At 39.1% G+C, this 25,337-nt stretch overlaps 3 protein-coding genes across 5 annotated transcripts; 1 reads left to right on the forward strand and 2 right to left on the reverse strand.

Moving 5' to 3' along the window:
• Positions 1-809: 809 nt before the first annotated feature.
• On the reverse strand, positions 810-5,145 carry LOC110971102 (protein C19orf12 homolog). 2 transcript variants are annotated; one of them, XM_022221428.2, is made up of 3 exons: positions 4,833-5,145; positions 2,660-2,834; positions 810-1,928 (listed from the first exon to the last, which is right to left on the reverse strand). In XM_022221428.2, exons 2-3 carry the CDS (start codon positions 2,817-2,819, stop codon positions 1,663-1,665), a joined length of 426 nt encoding a protein of 141 aa, XP_022077120.1. In that variant the 5' UTR covers positions 2,820-2,834; positions 4,833-5,145; the 3' UTR covers positions 810-1,662. The 2 variants fall into 2 exon arrangements, with proteins under 2 accessions (XP_022077120.1, XP_022077119.1); XM_022221427.2 differs by having other exon boundaries at positions 2,660-2,837; positions 4,833-5,143.
• Positions 5,146-5,682: 537 nt separating this feature from the next.
• On the forward strand, positions 5,683-12,123 carry si:ch211-260e23.9 (uncharacterized protein LOC555795 homolog). The gene is made up of 4 exons (XM_022221426.2): positions 5,683-5,826; positions 8,227-8,370; positions 8,481-8,637; positions 11,003-12,123. Exons 2-4 carry the CDS (start codon positions 8,247-8,249, stop codon positions 11,229-11,231), a joined length of 510 nt encoding a protein of 169 aa, XP_022077118.1. The 5' UTR covers positions 5,683-5,826; positions 8,227-8,246; the 3' UTR covers positions 11,232-12,123.
• Positions 12,112-25,272, reverse strand: zgc:162297 (uncharacterized protein LOC555865 homolog). 2 transcript variants are annotated; one of them, XM_022221425.2, is made up of 6 exons: positions 24,743-25,270; positions 22,009-22,091; positions 21,748-21,928; positions 21,272-21,422; positions 19,306-19,433; positions 12,112-12,407 (listed from the first exon to the last, which is right to left on the reverse strand). In XM_022221425.2, the coding sequence occupies exons 1-6, from the start codon at positions 24,813-24,815 to the stop codon at positions 12,217-12,219; spliced, it is 807 nt and encodes a 268-aa protein (XP_022077117.2). In that variant the 5' UTR covers positions 24,816-25,270; the 3' UTR covers positions 12,112-12,216. The 2 variants fall into 2 exon arrangements, with proteins under 2 accessions (XP_022077117.2, XP_051797525.1); XM_051941565.1 differs by lacking the exon at positions 12,112-12,407 and adding an exon at positions 13,004-13,230 and having other exon boundaries at positions 24,743-25,272.
• Positions 25,273-25,337: the final 65 nt, after the last annotated feature.

Raw genomic sequence — 25,337 nt, forward strand, 5'->3', positions numbered from 1 at the left:
CATGTTTTATTTGTTGTTTGCTAACAGTACTCTAATCACAGTAACAGGGTTGCAAATCAATGCCGTTAGATTTTTTTCTCAGGTAGAAGCTAGATATTTAGCTGGCTGTTACTGTTGACCAAGAAGACAAACTTATTGATGTGAAAAAGTAAAGAAAAAAGTAAGAAGAATTTGTCTTTTCCAGTGCTGTAAAACGATTAAAATGTTTAATCAGATTAATCACAGGGCTGCTGTGGATTAATTTTGATAAATCACATTTAAATATCATTTATTTTTAGTTGCTATTAATCACATTTCATTTTGCATGACTCAAGGACGAAGGGAATATCTACAAGACATTTATTTACTTACTACTTAACATCTCACTACTGGATCAATTGTCCATGTGCGCACGTGCAGCGGCATGTGTGACAGTAAGTCTACTTGAGTAAACTGCCCGAAATGCGTTGCCAGAGACATTTCAGGGATTTTGAGTGGGTGAGACGAGAAAAATGTCATTTCGTGGGAACTCCAGACTTCTTTGGTATTTTAAAAAATATTTTCAAACCTTTTTTTCTCCTACTTATTTTTTTATTTTTTATTTTTTACATTTGATCTCAGGACAAGTACATTTATGCAACAACTGCATGTTTTAGTATTTTGTACATGGATTATTTGAAATTTCATGGGTGGGACCTAAAATGTCCTCCAGTTCTGGAATGACCCAGTAACATGAAGGCCAGGACAGTGGTTCATGGTAACGGGATGACCAATGTTATGCCATTGTATTTAAATGCTGTGGATGATTGCCATATAAATGTGCACAAATATTATGCAATTATTTTACAAAAACACAATCCCAACTTTCTTTATTGTCACTTGTAACTAATTTAAAAACATTTCTGGCCTGTCAGCATTTTTCAGTGACCAGTTTAGCATCATTTCATTTCAGTAACTGGCAGTAAATTTGGAAATTAACAGGGGGCTAAAAGGGGGGGGGGGGGATCAATGCAAATGCAACAGAATGCAACCAAATGACATTATTGATTGAGTGATCCTTGATTTCGAAAAACAGAAGTATACATAGAATTCATATATTTACCAATTTGGGCAACTTTAAGCCAAAAGCCATAATTTTACTTACATTTAGTCAATTCAGTTTCCTTTTCCACTTCTAATACACACACACTCACACAAAACAGCGCTGTTGTTCACACTATTGACGTATCTAACAGTAAAAGTGTACTATTGCTGTAACACTGTGATGACACTTCGCAAAGGCTAAGCAACCCTGTAGTGATGTTGACAGCTGTGGTGGTGTGGCATCTCGTTAAAAAGCACTGCTACTGAGAAAGTAACCAAAATCCTGGGTCATCACCAACACGTCCCCATGTATATATAAAAATAGCCCTTTTAATTCTGAGAACTTGCAGGTAAATAATCAGGAAAGAACACAGTACCTTTTTGGCATTCGTCCGTTATGCAAAACTGCATTTGTGCTAAAGCCAGCATTGCCACATTATTGCTAAACCCATAAAAGTTTCTAATTGAGAATTTGGCAGAGCTATGAAAGTGAAACCGAGTATTCACATTTTTTTCTGTTAGATGTAAAATACATCAATATGCACTGTGATTGAGTTTGGGAGGTCTGAAGGTCTTGAAAAGTCCGTGAGGAGCCGGAACTCAGTCTTGATAACGAACCTCTGCTCTGAGCTCCTTTGTGATGTAGCTGAGCAGTGCAGCGGTGACCTGCTGCTGGAGAGTGCTGTTGCCCATCACAAGAGCAAGGAGCTGAGCTGCATCTGTCCAGTCCAGGCTGCCTAACACTGCCATGATGTCCTTATAGAGCTTCTCTTGCTGGTTAGGAGGCAACTCCATCAGGATCTGAGGCAGAGGCTTGAACTCACCGCTGGTCATCCAGCTGCCCAACAGACCGCCAACTGCTCCACCTGGTGGAGACACAGAGAAATGTGTAGATCAGTGGTTTTAGTATTAATCAAATATAAGTAGGTGCTAGTATGACAATAAAGTGCAAGATAACAGAAAACGCAATTGATGATAAATCATGAGAGTTAACTTAGGTGATAATTAGATATATTTTTATTACTCATGTATCCCATGACAACCCAAAACAAAGCAAATCAAAGTAGTTGAAGCCCGATATATCTTACTTCTCTGTGCCATAGAACAACAAACATCAGTGAAACACTCTGATGCAATGGTTGGTCTGTTCATTCATTATCATGGACATGACCACTGTGATAATGTTACCCAGCAGACAGTGTTCTATCAGAAAGAGGAGAGAAGATCTCAAAGCTTCCTGCTAGCTTCCCATGGAATAAGTCACATGGTAATATTAAGTTGTGTTTCTGTTGTTGTTTATTCTGGCTATCAGTCTTACAGTCATAAACAATTGTGGAAAAGTGCAAGTTCATTGTGATCGCCTGTTTGATTTTGAATGTAAAACAATTTAACACTGGAAAAAAATGTTACAATTCTATGTCAGTTTTCTGCTAGTCAATGACCCAAGACATAAGTTTCATAACATGATGTCTTCAATATGTCCTCCTGGATTAGTCAATCTTCAGACACCCTCGTCTGTGAATAATACCCAGCTCGAACATTTCCACTTTGCTTTGAGGTATGTGGCACTAAAAATCTCAGAGTCCCATGAGCTTACCAACTGCAATCCCTGGAGGTCCACCGAGCAGCCCGCCTACAAAGGCAGCTCCTCCTGCCACCACTGCTCCTTTGGTGGAGTTTTTCACAGCAACCTTGATTTGATGATGAGCTGATAATTCACAGCACAGATTCATGACGTTGTCCATTCGTGGAGACATCTCTGTACTGAGACACTGCTGAGACAGGGCAGAGGACAGTCAACGTTAACGTGGTGTCGTACTTAAAAACAGACAATGAGAAGAAAGACTCATTGTTATTGGTTCAGAATAGAAGGCAGCACATTTTGCTCTATATTAGCAGTGCAGAATGATTTTTTTGAGCTGTAGCCACACAGATGACACAGGGTTGAGATACTGCATATAAGAGCCAAAAGAAAACCAAACCTTTTTGTGAGACAATAAAATTTGGTAAAACTTGTCTGAAATGTTTTTGTGACATACAGATGTTCAGATGCTACTCTACTGGCATGCCACAGTGAGCATGAGAATTACTGTAGGTTCCCCTGATAACAAGGCAAAACTGTTGACTGTGATGAATGTGCAACAGAATAAGGTTGCACTGACATATCACAGGAAATCAATTTGCCACAAACAGGCAATATATATTTAGAGTATGGTAGTGTCTACATACTGAAAGAAAATATTCTGAACACAATGGCTGCCACAGTCAGTGTTACATGAAGTTTCATTCAAGAGTTGTGTGAAAAGTTTTAAGCTCACTAATATATCAGACTAAGTCTCAGTCACAAAATCACAATTTTTGCATCAGCAAAGCCACTGTCAAAGGCATCGTGGAAACAAAATGGATACTCAGCATGTGGTATTCAGGCTGTTACAAAGAGATATGAAAACTGTGAAGGACAAAGACAGAAGTGGAAGGCCAAGAAAACTGACATTATCAGATGAGTTTGTACAAGCATCTTTAAGAGAGACCACAAAAAGTCTAGGAAAGAAATTTCTCAGAATCGGCAGTTTCATCTTGGTGCCAAAGTCAAAATTTCTACAGTCCGGGGAAATCTGATTAAGGATGCTGAGGTAGGGCATTCTGAGGAAGGGCAGCAGCCAAGAAATAATTTTTTTTCTGAGGGGGAACAAGGTTAAAAGGCTGAAGTGTACAAAAGCTCACAGAAATTGGAGTGACGGTAAATGGGACCTGCGGATCAGTGTCAAATGTTCTTTTCTAATCCTTGACAAAATAAAAGAAGAAGAGTTGGAGAGGTGCACAAGGAAGAGTCTTTGCAGCCTTCAGTGAAACATGGTGGAAGATCTGTCAGGGTTTGGGGTTGTATTTCTGTCAGTCGGTGACATTGTCTGAACTGATGGAAATAAATGCTAGAAAGTATAGCAAAATGTTAACTTATGTCATTCCTTCTGAAAAGTTTGGACATAGGTTAATTTCTCAGCTTGACAATGATCCCAAGAGAATTCAAGATGGAAGATCACACTAAATACCATCTTTAGACTGAGGAAACCATTTTGTTCAGATTGTGTGTGTGTATTTTTAATATCGTTTCGATTTCCTGTATTTTCTTGTTGTAAATCAACAGTGACAAATAAATATATAAAGTCACTACAACATTGCTGAAACAACAAACCTAATGCACAGCACTGTACATCATGTACTTATGCAAGTGCCTGAAAAATATAGTTTCACTTTTACTTGTAGGTTCAACATGGCCCAAGCAAGAACAAACAACACATAATTAACAGATTTCTAGACATATATCTCAATATTTAGTGGCCGAATTAAAGTAATGTCATCTGCACGGCAAGTGATGATGTCATTACACTGTTCGCTATCAAGCACTTTTTTCGGTATAACTATAGTTTTAAATTAGACAGTATCTGAATGGAGTTTGGCCTGGCAGTGAAATGGAAGCTGCGGGCTACTGAGTTCCTATCAACCTAAACTAAGAAAACAAAATGAGCTACTATCCGCCTGTACTGTTATTCTAGATAAAATAACCTAATGACAGTTGAGACAGTTGCTTTAATAAAGGCTGGGGTTGGGGTTGGGGGGGGGGGGGGGGGATCCGCATGCATCCAAGTTTGTTCTGTTTTAATACCGAGCAAACATGGCTTCAAGAGATTAATTTCCTCTTCGCGGTATAAACTTAGACAACAGACAGAAGACAGCTGAACTACCCAACATGGTAAATTTATATTTCTTACCTTTACTCTTGCTCTGAATGTGCGAGGTTGTATGTTTGTTTTCTCTCAGATGCATTCGGTTGCCCTCAATACATTGTATGTTTGATAGTATTCACCTTCAATTCCTGGTTCCCCAAATATATTAATAAGTATATAGTCGATAATTCAACTGAATTAATTACATTAAAAAACGAGAAAATGTATACAGGAGAGAAATTTCGTTAATGAAAGCGTCACAAAAAATACCAGGTTTTCTTGTTTCCCGAAGAGTTTGGTCACCTAATAAAGAACAAAAAGTTGTTTTTCCTGTCTGACACACGCATGCGCATAAAGTCATAGAAAGGCAGATTGGGCATGCGCACTACAAAAAGCAATGATTGTCGTTTGAGTCGGGGGTGAATCATCTGGAATTGACAGCAGGCTCTCATATACCGATATTAAACCATATAACAGAGGATAAATAGACGGAACGAGAATAAGAGTAATGCTCTCTGTTCGTTTTCTGGTCGTCCTGACAGGCAAGGTTTTTAAGCGTCCAAAAACATCCCAGCACACAGAAACCCTGGCAGTTAGTTTCTTGTATAATTTGAATTTTACAAGTCGTAGTTAGTTGTAAACACAGTTTTGAAAACAAGAACCTTCACCCGTTTACGTTTCAAATAAAAACATCAATACATAGTTTTACAGCAATGAACTAAAATAATTTCTCTGCCAGAGAAATAACTTTAGAACCCAGATATCACTCTGTGTTCAAGTCTTAAAATACTTCACCCAAACATACATAAATATCAAAACCAAACTTGACATTTCCATTTAAGTCACAGGAGAAGAAAACGGTTTTGTTGACATGTGACGTCCATGGCCTCGCCCCTTTGGGTGGTACTTGGTGACGTGTCATAACACGGGGAGGACCCTGTCTCGCCGATAAACAACCTCTAGATCAAAACAATCTTGCAGGAACAACAAGGTGGCAGGATCTTTTCTGTCCAAGAGAAACAGCGTTTTATTTGGTTTGGTAAGTGAAAATGCAAATCTGAACGCATCTCTGACCAACACTAGTATTATAAGCTTTGGATGTCAAGTCTTTGTTCTCTGGCTGCAACCAAACAACAGGCTGCTCAGAGCCTCTACCTGCTTATTATTTGCAGAAAACCATCGGTATTGTTTTATAGCAGGACTACGTTCTTAATTTGGGCAAAATCAGCTTACTCTCTAAGGTACAGTTAGTTACAGTCAGCTGTTTTGAACTGTCTGCTGATATTATGTCATCACAGGGTTGTTGCATTAATGTGGGTGAGAAAACCATGCACTACAGTGTGTGTGTGTGTGTGTGTGTGTGTGTGTGTGTGTGTGTGTGTGTGTGTGTGTGTGTGTGTGCGTGTGCGTGTGTGTGTTCATAGGAAGGGCTTCGGTGAAATTAGATCCACAGGCTGACAAGCAGGCAAGAAAGCATCCAGACACTGGAGTGAATTTCTGTCAACAACAACATAGTACACTAATACATGTAATATATGATAATATATCAGTTCTATAATATGTTTTGGAATAAACTTTCAAAACATCTAACAGTGAAAATGCAGTTTAGTAGGATTTTTTAAAGTAATTTGCTAAATGTTGTTGCTTTAGCATACACAGGTGTGCAATATTACTCAAGTAGCCTAATCCTTTTGTATTATTACAAAGTTAGAAATGACATTTCCTGTTATGAAAGATCAAAAACAAATACTTTAAGAAGGGTATATTGAAAATGTAGCAGAAGTTAATAAACCTGTGATCAGCCAGTGGAAACACAGTTGCAGTAGTATTCAAGAAGTATAGAAGGAGCCACAGTGCCACCAAGCAGTGTTGCAGTGTTGCAGTGGTTATCCTAAAAGGACATCACAGAAAGTGCACTGCTTGGACAACCTGTTCCTGAAAAAATAAAAAACCAGACAGACAGATGCTTCTGACTTGGCACAGGGGTTGTCATTAGAAGCCAGAGTTTCTGTGACAGCTCAGACAGTGAAGAGCATGACGTAACATCAACCTCTATGGATGGCATCCAAGAAAATAAGCCTTGCTTTGTTTTTGGCATGAACTTGCAAGATTGAACTTTGCTGAAAAATATCAAAGGAAGCCTACTGAATACTGAAAACACATTCTTTAGCCAAATGAGAGCAAGCTGAATTTATTGGACTGCCACAGTGAATAGATAGTCCTGATAGTGAAGCATAGAGGCAGGGGTGTGATGATATGGGGCTACACAAGTCCATAAGGGTTTTTTTGGGGGGGGATGACATCAGTAGATGGCGTCATGACTCTGTGTGGAGAAACCAAAAATACTGACTGAGAAGATAACTCCAAGTCTGCATGAACAGAGCACTGTCCTATTGAATCGAGTAGAACACCTTTGGAATATCTCAAAGAGATAGGTCGAATCAGTAACTGAAAAAAAACATCTCTCAGGAATAGGAGAACATTTCGCCAGAAATTTGTGTACCAATGGTGTCCTCCATGCTGAGAGGAATGGAGTATGTTGCCATAAATAAAAGTGGACTTACAAAGAATTGAAAAAAATAAAACATTTGAATCTTAGTAATAACTCTTGTTGCATTGATTTCCTAATACGAGGCCTGTACTTTTATTGTAGTAAATTTAAATCTGTTGTTTTGCAGTTTTACAAAAGTGCAAATACTCTGCTGTTGAATTTAGAAGTAACACAATTACTGTAAGATGATATCATTTTTTAATCCTTTCACACAGGGTTGTACTCACTTCTGTTGCATACTGTACATTAAATCCTCAAATACTGCGCTGTTTAAAGAATGTGAGGTCGGTCTCTTAAAATCACTACTTTGACATATATGACATTACAATTTATTTTATTGTCATTGAGAAGTTGAAATACTGCTTTACAAGACCAACAAATAATATTGGGTTAAAATAGCTTTACCCAAGAAGAGCTTGGGAACACAATGCTAGAATATGAAGCCAAACAGTAATCTGTTTGGGGTAAAAGGTCAGCCAGCTTAGTCAACTGCAGTCTGAAGCAACACATAAAACTGACGTCTCATCCTCATGAAAGGAATCTAGACCAACGTCACACATAATATGGTATCTCTGTGATCAGATCCATTTCAGTCTCTTGTTTTGTTATGTTCCCTCAGCTGTTATAAAAGTGACTCCATGACCCCATGTCGCAGCGACGCAACAACTCAGGCTGCTCAGGTTTCTGAACTGGTGTAATGGAAACAGTTGTTGATACAGAGTGGACATTATGGGAGACAGGTCTTTGGGATGTGTACTGGGACAACCTCAAGAGGGAACTATTTACACTGTTAATTTGCTAGATGCACATGCAGGGAGGACATCTGGGTTCGTAACTCCTTCTTTGATGCTATTTTTAATTCACCGTCTCACTGTGGTTGATTTACAGACTGCAACAGAGGTGTAAAGATGATCGGAAAGATCCTCTCTCATCTGCTTGGGAACGCCAGCGAGGGCTTTGATGCTCCAGACCACACTTATGATAAGCTAATGGAGATTGAGGAGGGGGGATGGGTCATCGTTAATCTCACAGGTGAGAGATAAACCCTGCTAGAAGTACGGCAGCATACTGTTTACACTTCAGTCATTTCAATTGCTCTTTGTCATAATTGGTTAAGAACTGATCTGTCTGAACTCATACAGAGGATGAAGCTGGATCTTCCCCTGATGTGGATCCTCTTGAGAACCTGCTGATTGAACATCCCAGCATGTCTGTCTACCAGATGAGACGCAGGATGAGCGGAGCTGAGGAGGAGGAGGAGGAGCCAGTCTCTGATGCAGATGAAGAGGATACCTCCAGGTGATTTTCTGCCTCACGTTTGTCTAAGATCTTAAGCCAAACATGAATAATCACTGACAGTCCCACAGCTCCCAGTTCCATTCCTATTATCTTTCTGCCTCTTTTAAAACCATGTAGCATATTCATAATAATAGTAGTATTCAATTCACTCATCCACCCAGTTAAGACAACTCCTTTCTGTGTTCTCTATGAGGATGCCAGCTTTCTTTTTCTGACTCTTGAATATACAGGAAAATACAACAAATAGATGAGCTTTTCTTGATGGCAAGAGGTCGGCATTATGTTTTTTGACATGCACATGTGGAACTTGTCGCAGCAGCAGACATAAAGCAGTCACCCTCCATTTCACCCTGTGCGTCAGTTATAGCCTTTGTAGTTTTGCAGTTTTGAGGCTCAACTTGCTGCTTGGTCTATATCCGAATTGACTTGACGACGTCTCAACTCATAATTTCATAACATTTAGGGAATTTAACCTCCACTGTTTGTGACCTAACTTTCAATCTGTTGTCAGCTTGTTCCACTGCCACGATCAGTGCCTGTAAATATGAGAACTTTCACTTGAAGGATTTCTCCTTTTTCTCTATTCCATGTGTCAGCTCAAGCACGAAGATGTATCCTGTATGTTTGGACAAAGTTAGTGATTTATCTGTGTGAAGATGAATCATCATCTGATATCATGAGATCCTGAGACCTTGAGAAAAGGAATGCCAGTCCCTTTTGTTTCATTTGGTTGTTTTTGACTTCTTTCTCCAATGGTGATGCTGTTAGTGACAGTACTTTGCTGTCCCTCCATCTGTACCTTCACTCCGAGAGCTTTCTTATACCCTGACATGTTCCAGAGTGGCTCGTTGTCCACACATTGTGTGATGAGTCTTGTTTTCATTCTCACAGGACAGGCTTTTATTAGGCTCTGTTGTAGGTCATAGATGAGGATAAACTAAAATCTGCTGGCCTCCTCAGTCCAGATCTAAGCCCACAGAACCTTTCTGTCACCTTCCCAGTGTGTCTGCTTGCCTTGTTTTCTCACCCTGACTTCTTGGATTTGTCTCCCCTACACTGCCATCTGTCTGATTTCTTTCTGGATGAGTTTCCTTCTCTCCTGTGAGTTCCAACTCCAGTACAACTGTGTCTCTCAGCCAAAGTCCTGGCATTCTGCTGCTACTGCTCATATATTGTTTTTGTGCCTTATGGAGCAGCCTGGCCTACAGGTGGTAAAGCAAGCTATATGCTAATCGCAAGGTTTGCAGTTCAATCTCTCAGCCCCTCCATTTGTCCTTGGGGAAGACACTGAACCCCAAGTAGCAGAAACACATTGTGAAGCATTTCCTAGAACACAGCTAAGGTAAAGGTGCTGTTTAAGTGGAGGCCATTCACCGTTAGTGCAGATATTGTTTCCAAGCTTCATGATTTCTTGAAGGTAGCTCACCTGATAGGCTACTGCAATGAGGACTCAACTGTAATACCTGGTGTATTTGTCCTGAATTTGTCAGGATCTTTATTGAATATAATTCACTATCTCCCCTTTTTCTCTTTAGTCAACTTTCCTTCCATAATACAGTCAAAAAAGCCTGAAAAAAACTCTAAAAAATAATTTCTTTTCCACAATCTACTTTGTTGTTTTGTTACTCTGTGTTCTGTGGTGAGTCATGTGGAAATCATGTCCTAACACATTTGTCAGGTTCCTTCATCAGTGTTTGTGTTAGTTGTGGTTTCCCTGGGTGTTGTTTGTTTGACTGAAGCACTCTAGCACAAAAGCCTAAACAACTTCTTGTAGCTGTTCTTTGTTTAATCAATAGCTCAAACACAATGTAGTTTATTAGTAGTATATAGTATTATCTATTAGTTGGTTATATCTGAGCAAAGCCAGGCCAGTCATTTCTTTTTTCTGCAGCAGTAAGATACAACTGTTTGCTGTTATTAGCTTCATATTCAACTGACCGACATGAGAGCTGCATCAATCTTCTTACCTCTCATTAAGGGCAAAATGGGCATTTCCCCACAAGTGTTTTACTTTAAATAAGGTCAAGAGAGAACTTTCATGCTTAATAAACAGTTTTGACATAGGTTGTTCTACAGATGACAGAAAGATGGACACACAAAGATCAAGACTATTTTCAACCTGATGCTGACATGACTGTAACATGAGATTTATCCTCAAAGGAAATGATGACCGTCCAGATCCTTGCAGGAGTGTCCTCACATTTCTCAATCAGAATCTTAACTTGGCTTTCACAAAAACGGATAACCTCAACATTCACATAGATCTGCTGCACAGTAATGCTTTATTCCTCCTTTTGTGTTATTTCTGTATAGTACTAAATATTTCATTACCATGTACTGTAACACATCCCCTGTGTCTGTCCAGGCCAGTGGCGGTGAGACGGCACTTATCCTGGAGTCTTGCTGCCTGGGGCATCCCTCTGCCATGCACCGTCCAGCTGCTGGCTGTCCAGAGGGCCAGGACCCAGGCTGAGAGGAAGAAGCTGAGCCGCAGCGCCCTCCACAGGCAGAACCTGGCCAAGATGCGATTCTCCCTGGGAGAGAGACGCTATGGCCACTTCAAGCAGCCCGCCCAGCGCCTGTACAACTACTGAAAATGAAAGTGCTTTTGAGAGGGTTTGTGTGTGAAGATGCCTCCATCACAACACAGAGTGCAGCACAGTGCCTTGATCCTGAATTACTCAGGTCTTTGTTTCACCTCACACTTAATTGTGCACATCCATCAAGGCAAAGCATGAGATTTATAATTTGCTGGCCAGTGAAATGGTCAAACAAGAGCCAAATGAACGACAGAAACAAACGTTTTTTATTTAGACGTTAATAACTGCAACCTGCACTGCAAACCTCACGTCTGAAACCACTGAGAACAACGAACCTCGGATCACCTGACCACGAAAAAGCACAGCTGGTCCCCAAAGTTGAAACGCATTTCTAAGAAAAGGTTACTTTTCAAATACATGTTGATAATGTAAACTATCAAATGGGAAATGATTTGTTTGACTAGTGTAGATTGATAGGAGTAGAGGTAGGTGGAAGGTGGTGTATAAAAGTTACTGTAAAGGTGCTGTTGCTATTCTTGTGTGGAATGCTGTTTCAAATGTGAAAAACTTTAATCTGTTTGAAAATTTTGCTGTAAATTATGATGCAAGTGGATTGCAGCACATTGTGATGAGCTGTTCCTTGATTGTATTTAGCGTGTGGCCTAGCTTTCTCTGCTTTTCTGCCAAGTGTATTAAAAGTTGATTCATGACATGTCAGCCTGTACAGTATTCATGTTGTGTGAAAACCAAGAAAAAAAAGCTCAGTGAATTTGCTCAGACAAATCTTGCTTTTGTTCCAAAACTTTAGGAATAATTACTTTTGTACTTTATGTCAGGTTCTCACTTTTTCATGTTACTCAAACAGTTTTGAATATAAATATGTCTTTTTCTATCTGTGTGTATTTATAAAATGTACAAAAAATACAAATAAAACTTGTTTTCTTAAGCTGGTGGCTTCATGTCTTTAATGAAGCAGAACAAACAGTAGGTTGATCAAACATGTTTAAATCGTTGGGGGGATGACAGAAAACCTTCACTTTTATTTTAGAAGGTAACGTATTTTTTCCATGAACCTCTTCACTTGGTCTGGGTCAACATCATTGGCCCAGTGGCCACCATGTTTAAAATGAGAACCGATGATCATTCCATGTGCGTCGAGATAGAGTTCAATGTTGTCATAGGTCACTCCTGAACCAATAAGCACTGGGATTCTCGCAGACTGGGACACATCTGCAAAAGCAAATAAATAATTGAATACAGAAACAGCACAACAGGAACTACCAGGGCTTTAAAAAAAAACAGCTTAAGGCTTGACAAGCAAATAAGACATTTTATATAACACTTATGAATTTGGATCAATATCTAAAAAATGCATTGGAGAAAATTCAAAATTGTTACTTTCTTTCCACCTCTTATCAGCACATGTACAGAAAGGCTCAAATCATTCATATCCATGTCCAGTTTGAATTTTTAGTGAACCTTTATTTGATCAACAGATTTTCTCTTGCCGGAACATACACAAACAAGGTAAGACACAGTGTGCGATATGAATGGGAAAATGTTACTAAAAATGCAACCGCTACAGTTATTCATATGTGTTGGAATTGGTACCATTTTTCTGAGAATACACAGCTTCTCTACCACTGGGAGTGAAATGCCCTCTGTCCAAAGCTGTGCTGAGCTTTTTTTTTTTTTAATGGAATAAACAAATATACAATACATTATTAGCGATACAAGACTGGAAAAAAAAGAACAGAAATCTATTTCCATTTTAATCTTCAAACTGTCTCTTGTTGTTGCTTTATTAGATAGATAAGACTTCCATAACTATCTTTGTTCATGTGCAGACAGACATGGGAGGAAGATATATATAACTGATCTCATTTCATTACATTATAACATGTATTGCTTCACAATAACATGTATTGTGATGTAGTTCACAAAATAATTACAGCTCCAGTTTCCTCCACTTAGGTGTCGTCCATGTGAGGAAAGCAGCCATTGCCCCTTTATGCCACAAGAGGGAGTATAGTTCACCCTGAAGCCTGTGCTTCTGTCAGGCATAAACAAAGGCAAGACTCAGTCATTGTGCTGTAGTTCTAAAAAAAAGGTACAAACCTGTGACAAATCAGTCAATGTCTGTGTGTCTTGCAGAAATAAAGGAAGAAACTAATACTTTACACTGCGTCTTCATGTGTGCAACGGAGAGACAGGTTACGTCTTCTATAAAACTCTTTCAATCTTAGTACAGAACTACTCCAATCAAAGATGAGACTTGCTGCGTTAATGTAGTATCCATTAGTGTATATAGCCAAATTTGATCACTAACACCTCTGCCACAATATCTTACAGTCTTTTGTTACTTCTTTGTGTCATTTCCAGCCAAAAGAAACCACATGCATTTTCCCTTTAAATCAAAATTTGGCATAACTATGAATAATGTTGGGATTAACTGTAAATTAATATATCTTAAATCTCCTTTTTTACAAAATCAACATAATAAAATGCGCTTACATCCAACTGATGTTATAGTTATATCTGTGCCAGACTTGGTCATGAATCTGACTATTAAAAGGCGTTCTTCTGTAATGCAGAGAGGCTGAGACTTGTGAGGCTTTGATGCACCTGGTGAACTTTGGACAGAGTAAAGGCCGACCTCCACACTGGCATGTGAGCTCCAGTTTCATTCTGTCTGACTAGTGCCTGCATGTTTGTGCACGTGTGTGTGGGACACAGGGCCAAGCGTTTGTGTACTTGTTCTTGTGTATCATCACACTTGCATATATAAAACCTGGACTATGTGACTGTCTAGTTTCCAGCTGAGTGTTTACAGTATTATATGTCAAGCTGGACACTCTGCTTAAAATAGCAGCTGTGTTGTTGCTAAGAGAGGGAAATGGTGCAGATCTGACCCTCATAACTCTCAGCACACACAAACCAGGGGGAATTTATTGACAGCCTTTATGGCCACTTACTAAGTAAAAATCATGTTTTTTTTTTTCAAATTAGTCCCAGCTCAAAGTAGTTAAGTATTAACATGTATTTATGTATTACACAAGTTGGCCACCTGCAATGAGGACCATGGCCAACACAGCACAAGTCTGAACACATGAAATAATGGATAGGGACACACAAGATTGCAACAAACTTTGAGTTGTGCGAAGCAATTTGGGAAGGCACTTTCCACATTACAGTGCTAATGTTTGTCTAAAAATATCACAGGGAGCACCGATCACACATCTTTCTCACGCACATTGCCCTACAGTTTCAAATCTACTACAAACTGAAATGTCCATAAAAATAACACTTCACTGTGATGAAGACAGAACAGGTGAGATAAATGAGAGTCAGTAAATAATCAAGTCTGGACTTTGACAAATCCTCAACACAAGCTGGAGTTCGCTTTGTTGTTTCCAGCCGTTTGTTGCAGTCACTCCTATTTTTTTTCCTGCTTTGTTGTATTTTATCAAATTACTGCGGCATCAGACAACATGATTTTTTATTTTTTATCTTACTGTAAATTAAAAAAGTAGTTAAAATATTATCACACATGGTGAGAATTTTCAGAGTATAGAAAATACAAATAAAGTAGGTTCTTAGCTAAAGGAACTTTATAGTAAGCTGCTATCGGTTTAGATTTAACCTTCAGTCTGTTATTGCATGGGTTTGTATTATATATCACTTGATGTCTTGTCAGATCTTGTGTATGACCAGTATTGTGCGCGTATTGTGGCTCTTGGAAAAAGAGCTGATGAGGACAGTGAGATTGCAGTAAAAGGTTATGAGCCATAAAACCAAAACGAACAAAATGATCTGAAAGACGCTAAAAAGCTCTGTAGGGCTGAGATGAACTCTCGGTTTGGGTGATAATTCTCCTCTATTTTCATAATGTAAGAGACATCATTCATACTGCATGTCAATATCTAGTTGTTTTTTTCTTTACATTTTAGATATCTGAACTATAATGTAATGTAAAAATTAACTGTCTGGCCACAACCTGTGAATAAGAAGAAAGGTCAGGAAGGATTTAAGTCTGGTTTTACTCCTGATCCTGCTGGGCAAAAAGAGGAGATACTAAGACTACTTTTTGCAAAAGGAATGGTAAATGGCCTGCACTTATATAGCATCTTTCTATGTCAGTGGTACTCAAAGCACTTTACAATGTTTCTCATACACCTATTCATACACAATGGTGTCAGAGCTGTCATGCAAGGTTCCTGTCTAACATCAGGAGCAACTTGGAGTTCAGTGTCCTGCTCAAGGACAGTTCCGCATGTGGAGGGACCGGGGATTGAACTGCCAACCTTACGATTCGTAGACAACCCACTACAGCCACCTAGAAAGCTTACTCAGGGACATCCGTGCAGTCTACTGTCAATTTTCTTCATAAAACCCCTGGAACCTTTAGATTTCTTAAAACCACAGAAGTAGAAGTTTGGAAGATTTGAACATTTCTGGCAATTAACCAGCTGCAGACTGAAACTGTAGACTCATCACAGCACTTACACTCAACAAAAATATAAATGCAACACACTCCCATTTTTTATGAGATGAACTCAAAGATCTAAAACTTTTTCCACATACACAATATCAACATTTCTCTTAAATACTGTTAACAAATCTGTCTAAATCTGTGATAGTGAGCACTTCTCCTTTGCTGAGAAAATCCATCCCACCTCACAGGTGTGCCATATCAAGATGCTGATTAGACACCATAATTAGTGCACAGGTGTGCCTTAGACTGCCCACAATAAAAGGCCACTCTGAAAGGTGCAGTTTTGTTTTATTGGGTGGGAGAAAAGCAGGGAGCAAAAACAAGTGTTGAGTGTAAAACACTGGCATGCAAAGTGATCTGAGAATCACCTTATTGTGATTCTCAGATACCTCACACTAACAGAGCAGATGACACCAATCAAACATGTGACTCTCACTGCTGCTGCTGCAACTGCAGTGAAAATATGGAAAAGCATGCAAGGTAATAAGCAAAAAGGGAGAGCAGTTCTACACATTTGTCTGCACTACCTTACAGTGTTCAACCTCCCACGACTCCCAAAACTCCACAGTGAGTGTGTCTTCAAAAGTTTGGAGTCACTCAGGCAATTTCATGTTTTCCATGAAAACTCACACTTTTATTCATGTGCTAACATAATTGCACAAGGTTTTTCTAAAAATCAATTAGCCTTTCAACACGATTAGCTAACACAACGTACCATTAGAACAAAGGAGTGATGGTTGCTGGAAATGTTCCTCTGTACCCCTATGCAGATATTCCATTAAAAATCTGCCGTTTCCAGCTGGAATAGTCATTTACCACATTAACAATGTCTAGACTGTATTTCTGACTAATTTTATGTTATCTGCATGAAAAAGAACTGCCTTTCTTTCAAAAATAAGGACATTTCTAAGTCACCCCAAACTTTTGAAAGGCAGTGGAAATGTGGATTTTAAAATATTTGATCTCTCAGTTAATAAATGATTTGGTGAATAATCATAAATTAGATTTATTTTGTTTGACTAAAAGCTGGCTACAGCAAGAAAAATAAATTTAAATAAATCAACATCTGCAGTCATATTAACCCTCACACTCCTCAAAGCACAAAGGAGCAGAAGTTGCAGTAATCTTGCACTAAAGCTTATTAATCGACTCTTTCAAAGGCTTTACTCTCAGTCTCTCACCCAAACTGGAAAACACAAAAAAAAACAAATCCTGTTTGTTGTTATATCATCCACCTGCCCTTTACTAAGACTTTTTATCTTACTTTTCTGACTTTTTTGTGACATCGACCTGGCTGACAGCAATCACAGTATTGTTCTGTTGCATATTTATTAACTTTCTATAGATTTTGTTGTCGCACACCACGTTCTACACATTTGGAATTAGAAACATACCATCAGACCTAAAGTGTTATGCATCTTTAGGGAATATGTGCCATGTTTTGGTTCTAATGTCGGCATGGGTAAGCAATCTATGAGTATACAATATTTGTTCATACGTAAAGATATACAGTGACTCTTAATGTGCGCTGTGTTACTGCACTAGAATTTCAAGAATGAATTGTGCATGCCGTGTAGTTCTGTTTGTTTCTTTTCACCACTAGCTTTGCCATATATCTAACCATCATAAATACTGTAAATGACACGGCATGATTGAGCGGTACTTTCAGAAATGTTAATTCAACTGTATATGCATTTACGTAAAGTAGGATAACGGGAATAACTGTCCTCCACACCCCCCACGAGAAGGAGTGCATTTGTCCACATCTAAAGGGATATAGAGTGAGTTATCCAATGTGTTTATTGGGTAGTTAATGATCAGCAAGTAACTTGTCAGGTGCACTGATTTCTCTTTCAGAAGTCAATGTCTATGCTTACATAGCAACACATTTTCACCTAGAGGAGTTCAGAGTTTAGACAAATGAATGTTCATGGACACTTTACTGTATAGTGTGAATATGACAGAGAGAGAGAAAGTTAGTGTTAGACATTCACTCTCACTGCCATATTAGGTGACACTGTCAAGTCAGTGATAAGTCAGTGGAGGACACTCAACACTGCTCTATCAGTGGATATAACCACAGTAAGGGTGCCCTCTGCTGGACATACGAGGAACTGTTGAATGAAAATGTTTTCAGGCCTATATTGTTTATAATAAAAATGAAAGTGTAAAGCCTTTCATGGCCAAAGTGAACATTTATTACCGGAACATATGAGTCATTCCAGAATTGGAGGACATTTTATATCCAACCTATCAAATTTCAAATAATCCATGTACAAAATACTAAAACATGCAGTTGTGTAAATTTATTTCTCCTGAGACTAAATCCATCCATCCATCCTCTATACCAGTGGTTCTCAACCCTGTTCCTCAGGACCCCATGTCCTGCATGTTTTAGATGCTTCCCTGTTCCAGCACACCTGATTCAAATGATCAGCTCGTCATCAAGCCTCTGCAGAAGCCTGATGACGAGCTGATCATTTGAGTCAGGTGTGTTGGAGCAGGGAAGCATCTAAAACATGCAGGACATGGGGTCCTGAGGAACAGGGTTGAGAACCACTGCTCTATCCTCACTAGGGTCGCGGGGGGTGCTGGAGCCTATCCCAGCCGAAGGCAAGGGACACCCTGGACAGATCACCAGTCTGTTGCAGGGCTACATATACAAACAAACAATCACACTCACATTCACACCTACGGGCAATTTAGAATAATCAATTAACCTCAGCATATTTTTGGACTGTGGGAGGAAGCCGGAGTACCTGGAGAAAACCCACACATGCACAGGGAGAACATGCAAACTCCACGCAGAAAGATCCCAGGCCCACCTTGGGATTCGAACCAGGGATCTTCTTGCTGCAAGGCGAAAGTGCTAACCACTACTCCACTGTGCAGCCCCTCAAATACTCCAGTTAAAATGAAATTTAAATCTCCTTTTTTTGGCATTTATTTTTCATTGACGTTTCATTTTTTTAAATATTTTTACTAATTATTTTAAATAATTATTATTATGCATGGCACCTGTGTTCCACAACATGCACGCAACCCTGTTAGCATAACCTTTTTAGCAAGTAGAAGAAGAAGAAAACTGTGAATCACACGATATGCTGGAATTTGATTCAACAAACAGATTTCCAAAAGAATGGGAAGGGCAAAGCTATCTCCTCTCTTCTAGTTTTCATACTTTCATAACAGTGTCAGCCTTGATTGAATGTCTTACTGTACCTCATGTCACCCTGTTATGCATATTATCAGGAAAAGACAAATTCTTTTTACTCTTGTCTTTACTTTTTTACATCAGTAAGTTTGTCCTCTTGGCCAGCAGTAACAGCTAGCTAAATATTTATCTTCTACTCCTGAGAAAAAAAAAAACTAATATTAGCATGGATTTGCAACACTGCTACTGTAATTAGAGTAGAGTTAGCAAACAGCAAATAAAACATGTAATAAAAATGGTAAAATTGATGTGTAAGCTGAGCCAATCAAGCTTTTGATAGTTTACTACCTATTATTGATGAATATGTAGCAGAAAATTGTAAAATATTGGATTTATTTTTCAAAAATCTTGAAGTCCAAATGTCCTCCATTTCCGTAATGACCCATATGTCTCCTGTTTGCATGAAAGGTGGAGTTTACCTCTAAGCTCCCGTGGATCAGCCTGCAGTCCAGTGGCTGTTCCTGTGATGATGAGTCCATCTGAGAGGAAGAACTCGGCCGCACGCGCTGTCTCTTCAATGGTCACGTCTGACGTCAAGGCATGGGAGCTGGAAACACCCACACACAGAACACACGCACAAGCATGTGCAGACTGAGTAAAACTAGCTGTGGACAAAATTAAGACTAACCCGTGACAACCTGTGTTAAATAATTCAAATTAAACTCTTAAATAGAATTATAGATTAAAAATGAGATGAAGAACAACAGAAGGGGGGTCAATTCCCCAGACTCTCATATCTCATTACGCATTTCTTATCACAATAAAACGTGGGAGTACTTTGTGAAACATTCACTGACGACACAGATGATTTAGAAACTTTTGTATAATTATCAGTATTGAATGTGAGCTGTTCTGAGCTTGCATTGATCCAACTTTAAAATGCTGTTATGAAACATATCTGTCTGACAGCAAAGTGTATGTGGATTTTGCCACCTGAATAGAATTCAGTCATTTTTAGCACCATGAGTAACACCGGTGCTTGTTCTGCTATGACAATGTAAAATGGTGTCGTACAAAGGGTTTGTTTTGGACAAAGCAGTATGAGATGTATCAAAGTTCCCCAACTGGAATCAAACCTGGGATGTCCAGGGTACAGGGTATGCTACTTAACCAAGTCAGTGTGGAACTTCTCTCTTCCCCTTCTGGCAGTGAAAGTAATTCCACAAACACTGCTATTGAGTAATTGCATTTGCCTTATCCTTCATCCTTTTCTGTTTAACACTATAATCCTTTCTCTGGAACACTGAGCTTTAATCTTGAGCATCAGAAACCTTTCTGAGAAACTGTTTAAGTTTTGCTATGCAGGCTCCTTTACACTCCTAGATGCTGTAACCTGCTAGACCTCCATCTCCATAGTTGCTTCCCTGGTTCACACATCTCTACATGTGTGACAGCACCACAGAATCCCACAGGGTTTTAAGCTGCAAGGTAATACAGAGATATTATCCAGAGCTGGGAGGTTTAATTGTGTGAGCTTTTTTGGTCTGAATGCAACAGATTCCATCCATTTATATGTAACAGTCCTCTACTCCAACTTTACATATGATACTTTCAAGTCAAAAAATACCATTGTGAGTAATGACAGAATGCTAACCAGTGTTAAAAGTTAAATTAATCTTTCATCTTAAGTTCTAAACTTATCTTTCAAGGTTTTGCTAGAGCAAAATTTTGCCCCTAACTATAGTTTTTTTTCCATTTTTCTCATCTGACTTTTTGGAAATTGCTGAATTCTGTTCTTTTTCTCCGTTTCTCCTCCACATTTACTCCGTTGTGATACAGCCTCACATTAAGAACATCAGCACAGCTATCACAAAAAAATCACAAAGAAGTCACAAAGAAATATAAAAAACTACTGCAAGCTCCGATTGTCAGATGAATTAGTTAGCATTAGTAAATATAGACACTACAGTTAGTGGCATCTACCAGTGACTTTAAAAAGAGCATTACAAAAACTTCAAATGGTATTATGGTGAGAAAAGCGGACGGCCATCTCTTATGAGTCTAATTTAAGAAGTGTAAGTAAATGATCAAAATCTCATACTGGTTTTGAATTGGGCTCAGTTATGTCTTGGAGAAACAGGCTAGACAAACAGGATATTTTGATATCTAGATTACAGACTTGATTATTATTTGAATTTGCAAATACACTGTTAGACCAAAATGACAATTAAGATTAACCAAAATACTTCAAGGCTCAATGAATCTTCTTTCCCCAGCAGAAAGGGGTAGTCCTGCCAGTGGTAAATGTCAGTATTATTAGAGAAAATGTAGTTCTCTGTGAACCTCCACAGCTGTATTCGCAGACATGATGTGTAAAATTTGCTTTCAGGTCTTTTTGCTTATCAGTTGTATTTATAAATCAAATTGTAGAGAAGGTGATCTCACCTGTGCTTCTTTTTAATGTCGGTGAAAATCTGCACATGCTCTGCTCCAATCTGTTTGCGATATCTCAGTAAGTCCCCGGCACAGGCATTCAGGATGCCCTCATCCGCCACATGAGAAAAGACAAAACCCTCAGCCCTGATGAAATCCAGACCTGTAACCAGTTACATTAAAATGTCAAAGCGAGCTAACTGGTAACCACTGAATCAGGTAGAGCTACGTATTAGCTGACACACAAATAGCTGTTCCTCACTAAAGACCAAACACATGTTAGCTACTTTCACTGATAAACACAACTTATCTTAGAAAATGTGAGCAGACAGTGAAATCAGCTGCTGTGGTGTTTGGAGTGAAATTGGTTTAAACTTTGTTCATAAAAGCAAAACTGAAACCTCCCTTCTGCTCTGCATGATCAACTTTGGAGGCAGATTTTGGTTCATATGTAGATAAACATTCATTTAATTCATGACTGACTGAACCTGAAGCCAGAGCTACAGCCAGGGCCTGCTGGTTAGCAGATGACAGTATTTGCACTCCAAGTGGCAGGACTGGACAGACTCTTCTCACAGCAGTGCAGACTGCCGTCATACAGGCACACACCTCAGGACCCACGCTGAACGAGTAGGGGATGTCATGCATGTTCTCAATGATCACGCCATCCTGAAAGTGGGGTTCACAAGTAATGATTATTGGCTTGACTTTAGACAGGTAAGGAATTCAAATAATGTGCAATAACTTACGACCCCTGCATCACGGTAGATTTCTGCCTCCTGGCATGCGTCTTCCGTAATTTGGGACATGTTCAAACAACCCAGGGGGGTACCTGAGGTGCAGATGTGGTTATACACAGTATGAGACTGGAGTATATTTACTCCTAGACTGCACTCAGTACACATTTAAAACACTTGATAGGAGTATATCTGTTTCATTCCTCTGAACACCTCTACTCCACTACAGTTCAAAGAAAAATACTCTATTTTTAACGTGAGAATGTTAATTACACATTTAGAACAATAATTCCCAAAGTAAAGAATTTGCTGTTTTTTTTTTTTTATTTAAAACGTTTTGGCACAAAACATGGTCAGTTTGTTTAAATATGATGCACTGTTAGACATTAAACGACCCACCAGTAAAGTAGTTAAAATCAACTTCACCTACACCTACAGCAAGAATAGCACACATTACCTTATAGGCAAAAATATGTGATCATGTTATACATGCAGTGTACAACAAAAGGGATTACATCTTTATACAATATCACATTAATGTAAAGTGATTTTAAATTGCATCATCTTTAGACATCTGCATTATCCCTAAGTTGAAAAGTAGCGTATTTCCTCATGAGCAATTAAAAAAGCAACACTTTAGAAAAACCACATTTAAAAATAGGGCCCATAGCAGAAACTCAATGCAAGTAAAGCGAACACACCTGCAAACACCAAAAAACAAACTGAATACACCTGTGATTTCCAATAAGCCTGACTGTATGAACATGGCAATAAAATGCCCTGTGAAGAACAGAATTGTCTTAGTTTTGAAAATACAGACCGTGTCTATCTGTGGACTGTTGATCTGGGGCTCCACATGGGGAAAAAAATTAGAGGAATTTAAAAATCTGATAAAGACATTAAAAAGATGGAAAGTGATACAGGAAGACGAGCAACCAAGTAAAAATCAGTGGAAACAACTGCGGCAGTAATAGCGCCACTAATCAGAGCAGCAGTACTCATCCTTTTAAAATGATGCCACATATAGCGGCAAGCTATCGGCAAGTTAGCTCTGACAAACAGACAGGCAAGTGCCTTAGATTTGGTACAAAAGTTATCAGTGGAAATCAAGAGTTTCTGTGACAGCTCAGACACCATAAGGAACATTCCCTGATATCAGCTTCTAAAGCTGATGTCAGGGAATATATTATATTATATATTGGATCTGCTGGCAACTTCTTTGCCAGCAGATCCAAGATTAATTTGTATAACTCAGATGGAGCCCAGTCAGGACTACCACAGTGAATGTATAGTCCTGACAGAGAAGCATGGAGATGGGAGTGTGATGACAAGGGGCTGCGTGATGCACTGTCGCACTGTCTGATAAATCTTTATTTGTCTGAAATGATCAACTCTTGAGATAACAGTAAAATCCAAAATAAAACTTGAGTGACTTGTTTATGAGCCTGCACAACATTCAAAATGTGTTCCAGGATAACACGAGAAAAGCTCTCATAGAGGGCAGTACGGCGCCAAGGCTGCTCAGTCGTTGCATAATTTCAGACGGATAAGTCTCGATAAGTCCGCAGTGGGGGATTTGTAGTAGTATCACAATCATGTGATCGTCAGCAGGCAGCTGATGTAGTGTTCACTTGTCATAATTACAGTGACGCCGTGACGCTATCTCGCAATGATATAGAAATCTTTACCAAATCCGTGGATCCAGACTATAAGCTGCATCACTGCCAAAATCTAATCACTAGGTCCTTGTCTCATTTCTGACCTTCCCTGAAAATTTCATCCAAATCTGTTATTCCATTTTTGAGTAATGTTGCGTACAGATAAACAGAAAGAAGGACAAATGTACACCAATCGTCACATAACTCTCAGTCTGCAGAAAATTCCAGCATGGTAATGATCGAAAACAGCTGCAAACATCACATAAGAATTTGTACAGAAGAACAAATTCAAAACTATGACCTGGACAAGTATGTCACCTGACCTGATTCCAAGAGAACACCTTCTGGGTATTTTAAAGAGAACAGCAGAGCAACACAAGCCTACCAAAAAAAAAAAAAGGCAGCTGAAAAACACTGGCAGAACACCTCTCCAAGAATTCTGTATCCTATATGCTAAGATGAATTGAGTTTATCATTAAAAATAAAGGTGTGCAGTAATTAAAGAGATAAAATATTTGAATCTCAGTAATGAAACATACTGGTTTTTGCCACATTATTTTTTTTTGGCAAAAGAGTAAATACTCTGCTGTTCACAGAAAGCTGTGGAATGCTGTTCTTCTACAGCTGAGAGCGGTAGACTCCTGTGGAGCTTGTATGAGGCCACTGAAAAAGGTTTTATTTAGACAGGCTTGTGGTTGACTTGGAGCTGCTGTATTGTATTTATTGTCATTGCGATACACTGTATTTTAGCTGTCACTCCCATGTTTTATCATATGTGAAATATATTTTTATTATGTATTATTATTCTGGTTTTTAATTTTGTTTCATTATTGTTTTAAAGCACTTTGTGATTTTGTATCTGTGAAAGGTGTTATATAAATAAATTCTACTTAGTTTAGAAGAAATCAGACTATTGTAAGGTCACACAGTTTAGAAGGATTTGACATTTCAGAGATTTTTCACAGGGTTGTACTCACATCTGTTGCGTATTTCGCACATAATTGTGCAAAATACACAGAAACATTTGCCCTGCAGGCTTACATTTGATCAGTGGAGTAAGAGAACAGTGAAATCACACTTTAGCCTACCTGGTAACGCTTTAACATGAATCATTCCAATAACGACAGCTTTCAGACGCCCAAAAAGATCCAAAAACTTCATTGTTGTGTTTTGACGAAACTAGCAGAAAACTGCTTGCTCTTTTAGTCTTTCTGAGCATGGGATCACGTGACCGGACAAAGGTCAACATTTTAAGCAAACAAAATATTAAACAACAAACCAAATACGTCTGGACCAATATCCCTCCTCGTTCAGTAAATAAGGCACTCCGCAGTGCAACAGAATGAGTTTACGGATTGAGGGATAGAAGCAGGTTTGGCAACCCGGAGTGAAATGGGCGCCCTGGCAGGAGCATCCGCGGGCTCGCTCGGTGTTTTTGTTGCAAAAACCCCGTGCGCCCATGATGGCAGCGAGTGACAAGCATCTGTGGGGTTCCCGGAGCGAAAATACTCAACTACATTACAATAATTCGGCCGTGTTTCGTTATATTTAAGGCTTCTTCAGCAGCACCATGGCTTTGTTTACATCTGACACACAGGCCACGCGGTGCCCGGACTCTTCCCGGTTGGAAGCTCCGCCCCCGCAGCTGTCACCGCCGCAGCCACACCTCCTGTCTGCCGGCTA

The sequence above is a fragment of the Acanthochromis polyacanthus genome, chromosome 2 (genome assembly GCF_021347895.1).
Source record: "Acanthochromis polyacanthus isolate Apoly-LR-REF ecotype Palm Island chromosome 2, KAUST_Apoly_ChrSc, whole genome shotgun sequence".
Lineage (NCBI taxonomy): Eukaryota > Metazoa > Chordata > Actinopteri > Pomacentridae > Acanthochromis > Acanthochromis polyacanthus.